The sequence below is a fragment of the Aulonocara stuartgranti genome (assembly GCF_965226115.1).
Source record: "Aulonocara stuartgranti genome assembly, chromosome: 3".
Taxonomy (NCBI): Eukaryota; Metazoa; Chordata; class Actinopteri; order Cichliformes; family Cichlidae; genus Aulonocara; species Aulonocara stuartgranti.
In genome coordinates this window covers 16910041-16924912 of record NC_138941.1, presented here as the reverse complement: position 1 = coordinate 16924912, position 14872 = coordinate 16910041, and the positions used below count along the sequence as shown (strand labels likewise).

Below are 14872 nucleotides of genomic sequence, written 5' to 3'. Positions count from 1 at the left end.
TCCCATATTGTTCAACTAGTCTGTCAAATGGAATAAATTCTGTTCCCTCTAATATATGTTCTAAGTATTTAATTCCTTTACAACTCCATTCTGGGAAATTAATCATATTATTGTTTTGTAATATGTCAGGGTTATTCCAGATAGGTGTACGTTTGCATGGGATTAATGAAGACTCCGTTATTTTTAGAAACTCCCACCATGCTGTTAGAGAAAAGCTGATGTTGATACTTTTAAAGCATTCATGTCTTTTGATGTTTGAGCTAATAAATGGTAGGTCTGAAATCTCTAGATCCTTGCATAGTGCCTGTTCAACATCTAGCCAGGGCTCAACTAAGAAGGTATGTTTTAACCATTCTGAGATGAACTGAAGCCTGTTGGCTAAGAAGTATTGGTGAAAATTAGGCAGATCTAATCCTCCTCTATCCTTGGTTCTTTGTAGCGTTTTTAAGCTAATACGCGGGGGTTTATCTTTCCAAAGGAATTTGGAAATATATGAATCCAGAGATCTGAACCAATCTTGTGATGGTTTGTTAGGGATCATCAAAAATAAGTAATTTATTTTTGGCAAGATCATCATTTTTATAGTGGCGACCCTTCCCATGAGTGATATGGGTAAAGATTTCCATCTAGTCAGATCGCCTTCTACTTTCTTTAGAAGTGGGATGTGGTTTAGTTTAGTTAAGTCTGAAAGCTTAGGAGAGATATTAATACCTAAATATTTAATATTTCCGGATTGCAGTGGGGCAGAGGAAGAATTATGGAAGGAGCAGTTAATGGGGAGAACTGTAGATTTTGGCCAGTTAATTGAATAATCTGAAACTCTTGAAAACCAGTTTATTAAAGTAATTACCTCAGAGAGGTTGGTTTGTGTGTTTTGCAGAAAAAGCAACACATCATCCGCATAGAGACTGATTTTATGTTCTATGTTCTTACATTTTATGCCCTTAATTGTTGTAGCCTGTCTAAATGCTGCTGCTAGAGGTTCGATAAAAATTGCAAAAAGTGAGGGGGAGAGTGGGCATCCCTGTCTGGTGCCCCTCAGGAGACAGAAGCTGGAGGATGTCTGGTCATTTGTTCTGATACGAGCCGTTGGGGAATTGTATAATATTCTTATCCAGTTTATGAAAGAGTTTCCAAAACCAAATTTGTGTAAAGTTGCGAATAAAAATTTCCAATTAACTCTGTCAAATGCTTTTTCTGCATCTAGAGATAATATTATGGCTTTGATGTTTTTATCGTATGAGTAGTCTATTAAATTAAGTAATCTACGAGTGTTTGTTGAGGAGTGCCGACCTTTTATGAAACCAGTTTGGTCAGGATGAATTAAGAGGGGGGTCATTTTCTCTAATCTCTTTGAGAGAGCTTTGCAGATTATTTTAAGGTCTACATTTAAAAGAGAAATTGGACGATAGCTTGAGGGAAATAAAGGGTCTTTGCCTGGTTTTAGCAGGAGACTAATGTTGGCAGAATTCATATTTGGTGGTAGTCTGCCCTTTTCCTCGATTTCCTGCAACATGCTGTGGAATACTGGTGCCAAAATTGTCCAGAATTCTTTGTAGAATTCTGCAGGGAAGCCGTCTGGACCTGGAGCCTTATTATTGGGCATACTTATCAGGGCTTCCTGGAGTTCACTTGGCGTCAGTGGCGAATCCAATTCCATTGCTTGACTGTCTAGTAATTTTGGAAGAGTTACGTTGTCAAGAAACAGATCAATTTCATTTTTAGATGGGTTTATTTGTGGTGAGTATAAAGTTTCATAGAAATCCCTAAAAATGTTGTTTATTCTTCCAGGATCATATATTGTGTTCCCCGATAAATCTTTAGCAGCACATATAGTTGTTTTTTCTTTATTTATTTTTAGCTGGTTAGCTAGAAATCGACCTGATTTGTTACTGTGTTCAAAATTCTGCAAGCGAAGTCTTTGTATAAGGAATTGTGTTTTTTTTATTAATAGTTTCATTTAATTCTAGTTTTGTTTTGCATATTTTGTTCAATGTTTCCTGATCTTGGTGGGACGCGTAGGCTTCTTCTAGTGATTTGATGTTTTTTTCTAATTCCTGAATATTTTTGTTTTCTTCTTTCTTTTTGTGTGATGAGAAAGAAATTATTTTACCTCTCATCACAGCTTTCCCTGCTTCCCATAGAACAGAAGCAGATATTCCGGGAGTGTCATTAAAGTCTAAATATGAAGTCCATTCCTTTTTAAAGTATTTAATAAAGTCTTCATCTTTAAGTAGTGATATATTAAATCTCCAGTTTTTACTTGGCGTAGTATTATTCTTGTGCATTAGTGTTAAAGATACAGGAGCATGATCGCTGACAGCTATAGGATGAATCTCAGTGTCTGAAATGTCACACAGCAGTGAGCTGCTGACCAAAAAATAATCCAGACGAGAGTAAGAGTGATGAACATGCGAGAAAAAAGTATATTCCTTACTGGTGGGGTGAAGAGAGCGCCATGCATCGCAAAGACCAAAGTCGTTCATATACTGTTTGATTATATTTGTGGACTGCCAGTTACGCTGAGTTCCTGTTGTGTTGAGCCTATCCATTTCTTCATTTAGTCCAAGGTTGAGGTCACCGCCAAGAATGAGTGTGCAATCAAGGTGTTCAGAGAGTGCACTAAAAAAACCGTGGAAGAATGAGGGTTCATCAACATTTGGACCATATATACTAACAATACATAGTTTTTTGTTCAATATTGATAGTTTAATAATTAGAAATCTACCCTCTGGATCTATAACTGTATCGAGTACTGTAAAATTAACATTTTTATGTATTAAAATTGCTACTCCCCGTTGTCTAGAATTATAACCGGCTGCAAACACGTTAGGAAACTCAGGTGTTTTAAGTTCATTTAAACCTGTGACAGGTTTGTGAGTTTCTTGTAATAAAACAACATCTGCCTGTAGTTTTTTAAGCTGGTTAAATATTTTTAACCTCTTTCCTCTGGTGCCAGCTCCATTTACATTCCATGTGACAAACCTCAGCATGCCCTTAATTGTGCGTGTATGTTTAATGATGTATGCTGGGTGTTTCGTTTAGACAGGTGGAGAGAATATGGAAACATCCCTTGTTTGTAAATAGAAAGAGAAAAAGAAGTGTGGTGAGAGACTCCATAAGTCTGACTATGTGTGTGAATATTCACTAATATGAACAAGCGTGGCTTGCTTATGTGTCCTGCAAGTCTGTGCGTGCTGTGAGGCTGTTGTGAATGTGCTGCCGTTGAGCTGATGTGTTTGCGTGATCGTGTTGTGAAAATATGGAGAAATAGAGGGTGTTGTTTGTAGGTGAGTGGGGAAGTAGGTGACCACAGCAGTGAAAGACAAGAGAAAGAAAGAAACCACATGAACTGTGAGCAACAACAAAAAAAAGAAACGAAACGGAAACATTCCAATTAAAGCAATGACGGAGGGTGACGGTGTTATATCTGCTATGACATCCTACTGATATTACTAGGTTAAACACATTTTAAAGGAGAAAGTGTGAATGAATAAGAAAAGAGTGTAGCGGGTTCTTATCTGGAGTGCAGTCAATATAACCACGGTGTGGTGCCGGGGTCGCGGTACAGCTGTCCGTCCACGTAGAGCCGGTCCACAGCGATGACAGCACGGGAGCCTTTCTGGATAAAGCTACGTCGAACTGGGAACAGGACCTTGCGTCGTTCCAGGATCTCTTTGGGGAACTGGTCGTTCACGCTGAAGTCCGTTCCTTTCAGCTCTCTGCCGCGACTCTTCACCTGTTCCTTCTGTTTGAATTGACTGAATTTGGCCACAATAGGCCGTGGTCTCCCGGTCCGCGACCGCGCGCCCCCCAAGCGATGTACTCTATCGAAGTCGATGTTCTTTACGGTGTCCTCCGGCAGCTTCAGGTGGATTTTAATGAAGCTTTTCACCGTTGCCTCTGCGTCCTCTCCGGCAGTTTCTGGAATACCAGAAAACACAAGATTATCTCTCATGCTACGGGCTTGTAGATCGATAACGGACTCTTTTATTTTTTTATTTTCAATGTTTAGCTGGGTCACATTATCGGTGAGAGATTTAACCGACTCCCGTAGCGTGGCATTTTCAGCGGCAAGCGTTTCCACCTGCCGCTGGCTGAATTCCAGGGATTCTCTCAGAGATTTAAATTCCCGGTGTAAGATCTCCACCAGGGACAGCCTCGCATCGAAACTGGACAATCGCTTGTCGATTGACTCCAGGATTTCTGCGATGTCTTTGCCGGCAGGCGATGTTGTACCGGGGGAGTCTGCCTGGCGACTTCTCTTCGATGACGGCGTCTCGATTTTGGCCGGGGAAGATGCACTCTGGGCCTTATGCATTACTAAATCTTGAAAACAGCGGTCGATGTAATCTTGGAGAGCGTCTAAACTCTCCCCGTTGTCCTCCAGGGTGTTAGAGATGATAAAACAGATGTTGTTAGTTATATGACAATTGATTAGTATATTTGGTAATACTGAAGCTTGGAAAACCTTTGTTAAACTCTATGCTACCATTTGCTTTTTCTCCGCCAAAATCTCCGGCGTCTGACGTCACCTACAACATCACTTCCGTCACTTGTTCATGCTTCTCATCAGGGCCAGCTCGTCTATCTTATTCCTGAGTGAGCGTACATTGGAAAGGAAGATCCCAGGAAGAGCAGTTCGCAGTCCGCGTCTCCTCAGACGCACGAGTGCGCCGGCTCGCTTTCCTCTCTTTCGGCGTCTCACTTTCCTGATCAGAGTCTGCAGTAAATCTGCCGCAGATGCGACAAATATTGGAAGTAAATGATGGGTTTAGATTTTGTTATTGTCATTTGTATTAAGAAACATTTAACCATATATGCTTAGAGGTGTATAATCATTTGTAGGTTGAAAGAATGTCTCATCCTAGAAGGTCTGTAACAGCTCTGTGTAGCATGAAGGGGGAGTGCGTTCACTCCCTCTACAGAGTGTTCCGGCATAGATTACACACCTCCTAGGAAAGGCCGTATCTTCTCTTGCTGATATATGGTATAGCAAACACACGTATATCTGTTTAAGTATAAGAGCCTTTTGTTCAGATGGACCACTAGACTCCTGGCACCAGCTTTGGGGAGTCTTCACAGGGTCACATCTGGACCTCACACACACACACACACACACACACGCACGCACGCACGCACGCACGCACGCACGCGCACACACACACACACACAGTATTCTTTGTTCACATGTATACCTATGTAAGATGTCATATGTTAATGACCCTATGCATATTCATGTAACCACAATAAAAGGAGTGCTATGGGGAGCCTGGCTGAGAGTCTGACGGTGGTCAAGTGGTGGAACGACACTTGGCTCCAGGCAGGTCTCCCTCATGCATGGGTAAACCAGAGAACTTTGGTGCCTTGTGTCTTGCTTTTTGCTGCGTAGCAGATTGTCCTTAACGTTCCAGCGAGTAGGTTTATGCTACAAACCTATCATTAATTGGTCCTTCGAGAGCCGGATCCCTAGAGTCGACGTTCAACGAGGGGAAAAGAGACACACCGAAAGACTGACGTCAGCCAGGACTTATAGAGGTCCTGCAACAAAGTCCCGAGGCGTGAGAATTCGTCATCGGGCCGGTGGATTAGCCGTCTGTTTTTCTCCTCGATGGATGGCGATTGCCGGGATTCGGGACTGATGCTACTCGCAATAAGCAACACCAAGTAGGTATGTGAAAAATCTTAGCCACTGTGTGAGGCTGAGTTGTAAAGTCTTTATCACTGTGTGCGATAAAGCGTGTAGTCACTGTGTGCGACTATTCTTTGCCGCTGTGTGCAGCAAAGCACGCGTCCACTGTGTGAGGTTGCGTTGAAAGTCTTTATCACTGTGTGCGATAAAGCGCGTGATCACTGCTATGTAAGTCTTTGCCACTGTGTGCGGCAGAGCGCGCAGCCCTGTGTGAGACTGCGTTGAGACAGTAGGCCTATTTTGTGTTGTTGTCGTTGTTGTCGTCGTCGTTGTTGTTGTTGTTGTGTGAGTGCGTGCAGAGCAGAGCACGTGGTCTGTGACGTCAGCGGCTGTTGTTGTTATTATGGGTTCCCAAGCAACCAAGAGTGTGCCAGAGGGCGATGAGAAGTTTATGGTGAAATTTGCTCCCGGTAGCACAAAGTATTTAGGACATTGGCGCAAGAAATATGATTTTGAAGGTAAATTGGTTGTAGGACAATGTCAAATGTTAGTAGACCAGTTGACAGTGAAAGCAGCTTGTGCGACAGGGAAATTGAAACAGGAGCGAGAGTTATAACTGGCGTCCGCTAAATTGTGGTTAGAGCAGGCGCAGAAAAGACAGGAGGCAGTGAATGCGAAGAGAGCAGCTTTGCAGGCATTAGCTGTGAAACCTGAAGATGAGACGGTGCGGTCTACTTCAGTGGTGCTGACTTTAAAGGACCAACAGCGTAGAGCAGCATTAGAGAGAGAGAGAGAGGCCAGAGAGGAGGAAGAAAAGCAGGAGCAGGAGAAGAGAGAGAGAGAGGAGGAGGATAGAGTACGGCGGGAGTTTGGGGATGCCGCAGCACAATATTTAAGCCCTTATAACACTAGATCCAAATCTAAAAGCCATGAGGCGAGTGCATCTGCTATGCCTGCCTCCCCTTTCCATGATACCTTTCCCATGGTGGAGGTCGCAAATCCCCATTTTGGTGTTGAGGATGACCGAAGCCGTGTTATTTGTGTTTACAGGCCATGGACTGAATCTGAATGTGCAGAGGCATGTAAAGATTTAGGAAACCCGTTGACTAATGTTGATGAATTTATCACCCGACACAAGCAACTCTGTTCCTCGTACCGTTTAAACGGTCAGGAAACAGAAGCCACCTTTAAGAAGTGTCTCACATATAACTGGGCTCGGGTGCGAGGCACCTACACAGGGAGGGATGGTAATACTGTCCTACCCTATGGCCATGCAAATTTAAGAGGCCAAGTTGATGGGGTTTATGAGCGTCTTAGAAATACTTTTAAAGCTTCTGTAGATTACAACAAAATTGCCCAATGCATTCAGAAGGCAGGAGAAGATGTTCATGAGTTCAGGGCAAGATTAGAGGAAGTTTTCAAAGAACATAGCGGCCTTGAAGAGAGTGCAGAGAAGGCCAGCCCATATCAGCAGCAGTTAAAACATGCTTTGATGAATGGCTTTCATTCACCCATTGCTGATTTCATCAGAAAACAAAATGTTAGTCATAACACTGACGGGTCCGTTGAATGCATGAACTGGGCCCGCCATGCACAGGAAGTCATTAAAAATAAAAAAAAGAAGTCACAAAACTCTGAGGCCGCTGCTTTCTTAGCGGATGAAATCTTTTTCCAGGGACAGTTCAGACGGGGAAGAAATAGAGGCGGAGGTGAGAGAAGTAGAGGAAATTGGGGCCCTAAAGAGAAACGGGACAAGAGATTTGATAAATGTTATGAATGTAGGGAAACGGGCCATCACGCAAGGGAGTGTCCTGATCGCATGCCTGAAGAGTATAAACGCCCTGATCCAAGAAACCCTTATTATAATAAATGACTAGCACCTGTTGACACTGCTAACACACATACATGTACAAATGATCCCTTACTTTGCCAGAATTTACAACAGCCTGTGTTTCAAACTCTAGATTTGACTGAAGTATTGTTAAATTTGTCAGGGAAAGAAGTAACACCAGTTCGCACCTTAACTGTGCAAGGCAAAACTGTTCAATTTCTGTGTGATTCAGGTGCAGATAAAACTGTTTTAAAAGATCATGTGTCAGGAGTTGATCCTTCAAATGGCATAATTTATGTGAAGTCTGCAAATGGTCAGTTAAATCAGCATAGAATCTCTAAACCAGTGTGGATTAGAGATCCTACCACAGGAGAGGCAGTTCAGAGTTCAGTTGTAATATGCCCAACTTGTCCGGTGAACCTTTTGGGAAGAGATATGATGATGAAACTTGGAATTTCAATAATTCCAACATCCGTTGGGATGATAGCTGCAGGAAAAGGTGAAACTGCTGAGACAATGGTTCATCAGGACAGTGGGGATTTGCATTATTACTGGACACTTGACCTGTCGGCCTCCAGACCTGATCAAATAAACTGTAAACTGTTAGCTGCAGCTGAGGAAATGTTGACAACTAGCCATGACATACAGCCACCAGAAGACTTGCATGTCACACTGAGATTTAAGACCATGCCTGGGCCTGATGAGGCCTACACACATAAAGTGCTGAAATTAGGGCCACAGAGAATCACCATAAAAGCAATATATACTGATGGTGAAAACATGGCTGGATGTAGTGTGATCCTTTCTGAAGCTGCACAACAACTTTTTACAGGGCAAACACCACACATTTCACTGACAAAGAGTGGCACAGCTGAGTGGACAGACTTAGCATCTTTGGTGAGACGGGGAGAGTGTTGGAATGTGGCAGCAAGCTGGAGGGGGTTGGGAGACAGACATGCAGCACAGCATCTTTCGTAAAAAGCTGGGATGGGTGACACATACTACACCACAAACACATTTACAGGGGAGTGAGAATGACACAGCAGAATGATATGTTGTAGATGTCAAAGATCACCCGGAGCTTAAACAGGTCCCAGAGAAGCTCTGGTCTACTGGGAAGACTGATGTGGGGTTAATAACAACAGCGAGTCCAGTAGTAATAAAGCCCAAAACGTCTTTTAGGCCAAGAGTGAAACAATATCCCTTGAAGCCTGATGCAGTGGAAGGCATTAAACCAGTAATAGAGGATATGATTAAAGCAGGGATACTGGTTGAAGCTCCACAAGCAGTATGTAACACACCCATCTTCCCAGTTAGAAAGGCTGATTCACAGTCGTGGCGCATGATTCAAGATTTAAGAGCTGTAAATCAGGCAGTGGAGAGTATCGCTCCATGCGTCCCCGACCCCCACACCTTATTAAATCAGCTTAAACCAGACATGACACATTTCACTGTGGTAGATTTAAGTAATGCTTTCTTTTCCATACCAGTACATGAGAATTCACAAGGCTGGTTTGGTTTCACGTACCAAGGCAAAAAATACACATACACCAGATTGCCGCAAGGTTTTTGTGATAGTCCTACAATTTTCACACAGAATATTACAAATTGTCTGTCTGGTTTTGTGATTCCATCACATTCACAGATGTTGGTATATGTCGATGACATTTTAATAGCATCCAATTCAGAGAAGAACTGCAAAGACATATCATTGGCATTGCTGACTCACTTAGCTGAGACAGGTAACAAGGCCTCACTTTCAAAGCTACAGTGGGTAAAGACAGAAGTGAAATTTTTAGGACATCTGCTTAGTGCAGCAGGGAAAAGCATACACCCAGAGAGGAAAACAGCTATCTTGGCAGCACCTAGGCCAGTGACAAAGAAACACCTGATGCAATTCCTAGGGTTGCTAAATTTCTGTCGATCGTGGATGCCCCATTACTCTGAAATTGCACAGCCATTATTAGATATGATGTACAGTAAACCTTTAGCTATGTCATAAAGTTTAAGTTGGACCCCTGAGGGGGAGCAAGCTCTGTGCATGCTGAAACAGATGCTGACAGGAGCATCGGTTCTAGGGCTTCCAGATTATAACAAGCCTTTTGTTCAAACTGTTGACTGTAAAGGACATTTTATGACATCCATGTTAGCACAAAAATGTGGAGGTGAAATGAAGCCAGTAGCTTATTATTCTAAGAGGCTGGATCCAGTGGCTTGTGCCTTACGTCACTGTGTGCGATCTGTGTGTGCAGCCGCTGAAGCCGTTAAGTGTTCTGGTGAAATTGTTTTGTTTCACCCTTTGACCCTGCTGGTTCCACATGAAGTTGATGTTTTATTGCTGCAGACTAAAATGACATTCTTGTCACCTGCAAGACACTTGTCTTTAATGTCACTGTTGCTCTCCCAGCCACACATAACTATTAAGCGGTGTACAACTTTGAATCCCTCTACATTGTTGCCCACAGAGGAGGAGGGTACACCACATGTGTGTAGTGAGCATGTGGAAACACAGTGTAAACCTAGAAGTGATTTAACGGACATACCACTCACTGAGGGCAAGGTTTGGTTTGTTGATGGTTCCAGTTTTAAAACAGCAGAGGGAAAGACTAAAACGGGCTTTGCTGTTGTGGATGACGTGCAGGTCATCCGTGCTGGGCAGTTATCACATTCCATGTCGGCCCAAGCAGCTGAGATAGTGGCTCTGACGGAAGCCTGTAAAGCAGCTGAAGGGCAGGCAGTGACTATATATACAGACAGTCAGTATGCATATGCTACACTTCATTTCTTTGCCGCTCAGTGGTCAAGACGAGGCATGACAACATCAACAGGGAAGCCTGTGGAGCATGCGACATTGTTGCAGGGCCTGTTGAAAGCAGTCTTACTGCCTAGTAAAGTTGCAGTTTGCAAATGTGCAGCACACACACGTGGCACTGACCCCATTGTACTAGGCAACGCCTTTGCAGACAAAATTGCAAAGGAAGCGGCCCTTGGAACACATGGGGTTCATATTCTGGCGTCACAGGAGCAAACTATGCCCATCACACATGATGTGTTAGCAGACATGCAGTCACACTCACCTCCAGCTGAGAAGCAGCTGTGGCTCACTAAAGGAGCAAGCCTGCGAGGTGATGTCTACTATCTTTGTGATAAACCTATATTGCCTAAAAACTTATATAGGACTGCTGCAATTTTGAGTCATGGACTCTGCCACATTTCGACAACTGGAATGGTAGCAGCAGTCGAACGGCAGTTTTTCACAATGGGATTCAATGCTTATTCAAAACATTTTTGTAAAGCATGTTTAACATGTTGTAAACATAATGCTCAGGGGAACCTCAGACCAAAAAGAGGAAGGTTTCCCAGACCCAGCTACCCATTTGAAGTAATCCATATGGATTTCATTGAGTTGTCTAACTGTAACACCTACAGGTACTGCCTGGTAATGGTGTGCCCGTTCTCAAAGTGGGTAGAAGTTGTCCCCACTAAGAAAGCAGATGCTATTTCAGTGGCTAAAGTGATATGCAAAACTGTGATCCCAGAGCATGGGATTCCCCAGACTATTTACAGTGACAATGGTCCTCATTTTGTGAATGAAGTAATTGAGAAAATGTCACAACATCTGGGGATAACGCTGAAAAACCACTGCTCATATCACCCACAAAGTGCAGGGCTGGTTGAAAGGACTAATGGCACAGTAAAGCTGAGACTCAGGAAAACAATGGAGGAAACAGGCAGAACATGGGTAGACTGCATTGAGCTAGTGAAAATGTATATGAGAATCACGCCAACTGATAATGGCCTAACGCCTTTTGAAATAATATATGGCAGGCCATTTAGAGTTCCAGTGTTCTGTAATGATAATGATAAAGCAGAAGAAGAAAACACACTAGCAGACTGGATGATTAAAATGCTGAAAAGCAAAGAAGTCATGAGTGCAAATAATCTGCCAGATGATTCTGTTTCTGTACAGGAAGAACGTCTGAAGCCAGGGGACTGGGTGCTGATAAAGGTCATAAAGAGGAAGTGCTGGTCGAAGCCACGGTGGGACGGACCGTACCAGGCTCTGCTGACAACACCAACTGCTGTGAAGATTGCAGAACGACCCACCTGGATACACCAAAGCCATTGCAAAAAGGTGACACACATCCAGGCCAGCTCGGAGTAAGTGGCAGGAAGACCGGGTACAAAGGGGGGGAAAGCCTCTAGGGCCCTTCGTCTCAATCCGGTGAAGAAACCAACTGAGCCACAGGTACTCATCAGAATGGCTGGTAAAGTGTTGTTACACCTGCTGGGTGTAATGGCTTTGATGTCATCATGGTCAGCTGTGGAGACCCTGTATGTCCAAGGAAACCACACCCAATACCCTCATGGCTATTCTATAAACTTTTGGTGGCAGTTTATGAATACAACTGCTCACTTGAACAATAGGACGGACTGCTATGTGTGTGCTCATATGTCGTTATCCACATATACATCTGGACTGCATACCAGCATACAGCATACCAAAGGACAGGAGTTGGTGTCTGTTGGGCTTAGCAACTCATCCTGGCGACAGAGTCCTCTGGTCCCAGGCCAACTATAGTACACCTCTGAACATCACCTGGAGTAAGTCGCCACTTCTAGGCGTGAATTGTTCTGGACAAACTGACTTATTGGCCTGGCCTCAAGTGTCAGACCCACTGCCAGACATAATATTGCTGAACAAGCTGAACGCAGCTCAACTGCCGTTGTGTGTGATGAACAATGGATCACTGTCAGTGGGGGAGTTACCGCTTCGTTTATGTGGACACATATACACCTACTGCCCTCCAGAGAATGAGAGCAGGTGTATGAAATGTGTGACCAGTGCGAAGTGCGCTGGGAACTTGACATTAAGGGGAACCGAATGCAAGTCCAACCTGGCTTACAGAATACCAGTAAAAGCAAAGAGTCAGAAGTGGACAGGATGTGCACGGACGGTGCCGAGCAGTAAAGGAACAAGAGTTTTGGCTGATTGGTATTTCCTGTGTGGACATAAAGCCTATCTATCACTCCCTGAGGGATGGGGAGGATTGTGTGCCTTGGTGAAGTTATCGGATCATGTCTTCTTCATGGACAGAGTTGAACATCACCCTAGTAACCGACGGAAGCGTGAGGTGAATGTAGCCTCACCTAACTCCTTTGGAGTGACAGTAGACACTGGAGTGCCACGAGAATTTCGCATTTGGAATGGAGGAGCTAAATTCTTCAAAAGTTTGATCCCAAACATCGGAGTTGCAGAGGTGCGGGATCATGTGGAGATCAACCGGTATGCCTTACTGCGACACATTAATCTCACTAAGACTCTGGGAACAGTCTTAGCGGAGGAGCAAAAGGCCATCAGAACGATGGTACTGCAGAACAGGCTGACCCTGGACTTGATAACAGCATCACAAGGAGGAGTGTGTAAGCTGATTGGAGAGACGTGTTGTACGTTTATCCCGGATGGATATACGACTGGAGGAGACATCTATGAGGCACTGCAGAACTTAACTGCTCTGCAGAAATATGTGGAGGACCACACATCAGGAGGAGATGCGTCACAAGGCTGGATAGCCTGGTTGACATCTGGACCATGGTGGAATATGTTCTTAAAGTTTTTGACTCCCATTCTTACATTATTGGCGTTGCTTTGCTTGTTTACAGGTTGCATTTTGCCATGTGTAAGATCGATGGTGAATAAAATGATTGCTAACACCTTTACCAATTACATACTGTTGCAGCAGAGTGACATGGATGCTAAGGCTAATATGTGTGTATGAAATGAAGCCTGCACTGAAAATGGTGACAAGTGGTGTAGAGCTGAAGATATATATACGCCGTATAGCCTTAAAAAATGACAATACAGGGTGGTGATGATGGGTTTAGATTTTGTTATTGTCATTTGTATTAAGAAATATTTAACCATATATGCTTAGAGGTGTATAATCATTTGTAGGTTGAAAGAATGTCTCATCCTAGAAGGTCTGTAACAGCTCTGTGTAGCATGAAGGGGGAGTGCGTTCACTCCCTCTACAGAGTGTTCCGGCATAGATTACACACCTCCTAGGAAAGGCCGTATCTTCTCTTGCTGATATATGGTATAGCAAACACACGTATATCTGTTTAAGTATAAGAGCCTTTTGTTCAGATGGACCGCTAGACTCCTGGCACCAGCTTTGGGGAGTCTTCACAGGGTCACATCTGGACCTCACACACACACACACACACACACACACAGTATTCTTTGTTCACATGTATACCTATGTAAGATGTCATATGTTAATGACCCTATGCATATTCATGTAACCACAATAAAAGGAGTGCTATGGGGAGCCTGGCTGAGAGTCTGACGGTGGTCAAGTGGTGGAACGACACTTGGCTCCAGGCAGGTCTCCCTCATGCATGGGTAAACCAGAGAACTTTGGTGCCTTGTGTCTTGCTTTTTGCTGCGTAGCAGATTGTCCTTAACGTTCCAGCGAGTAGGTTTATGCTACAAACCTATCAGTAAATCCACAGGTGTTGTAGTCCTGTAGTTAAGAAGCTCTTCTCTGGTGTAAGAATATCCAGAGGAGTGCCCAGACACAGAAGTTATGCACAAAAACAAAACAGAAGTAACGCACTGAAGCACCAGGGCATCCATACGCGGCGCCATCTTGGATTTGGATGCCCATTAACCTTATAACTCCTGGTGTGTGTGTGTGTGTGTGTGTGTGTAGAGAGAGACAGCCAGGTTCATAATGGATATAAGGAAGTTTTTTCCAAAAAAAGGAGCCACATTCAGGTAAAAGTGTAAAATCAAATGATCCGTCAATCAAGAATAATGTTGGATCAGTGTTTCAGTATTTATATCTTTTATGTGGTTGGGTTATTTGCCTTTTGGTTGAAAGTACACTGAGAGAGGACTTTTTGTTAGTGATCTTAATAGGGCTTTGGAGTTGACATCACGCCGCAATGCATTGTGGGAGCGCAGCACCATTTTCGGGGTCTACGAATCAAAACAAACACACTGTGTTGGACCAACTACAAGAAAGATGCTTAAGAGCCTCTCAAAAGAGAATGAACTGTATAGAGACCGATTGCGTCCAGAGGCGAAGCAGCGGTACTTGCAGAAAATAGCGTGCATTGGAAATGTGGACCCGTATGAAATACGTCCGTGGAGTAGAAACCCTGAAGACCAAGCGCTACTGACGTAGCCTGACATATTTTCGTACCTTGTCTGTGGAGTCAGCGCGTACAAGTCGTCATTCAAACAAAGGTAAGTCAGCTCGAGTACTGCGTGTGAAATGCGTTTGATTTCCCTGCAAACATTCACATTAGTGCAGCATAAATTCATTCATGAGGGGAAATTACAGTGAGAACTTGTGGAGGCTGTTAGAGGGATAACATAGTGAGTTCAGTGCATTGATGTG

General features: G+C 43.7%; 2 protein-coding genes across 2 annotated transcripts in view; both read right to left on the bottom strand.

The window, feature by feature from the left end:
• LOC309702568 (uncharacterized protein) overlaps nucleotides 1-14872 on the bottom strand; it is a 1257380-nt gene that overhangs the window by 595543 nt on the left and 646965 nt on the right. The window lies entirely within an intron of this gene.
• Nucleotides 241-4550, bottom strand: LOC309702619 (uncharacterized protein). The gene is made up of 2 exons (XM_082527254.1): nucleotides 4050-4550; nucleotides 241-3924 (listed from the first exon to the last, which is right to left on the bottom strand). Exons 1-2 carry the CDS (start codon nucleotides 4063-4065, stop codon nucleotides 3533-3535), a joined length of 408 nt encoding a protein of 135 aa, XP_082383380.1. The 5' UTR covers nucleotides 4066-4550; the 3' UTR covers nucleotides 241-3532.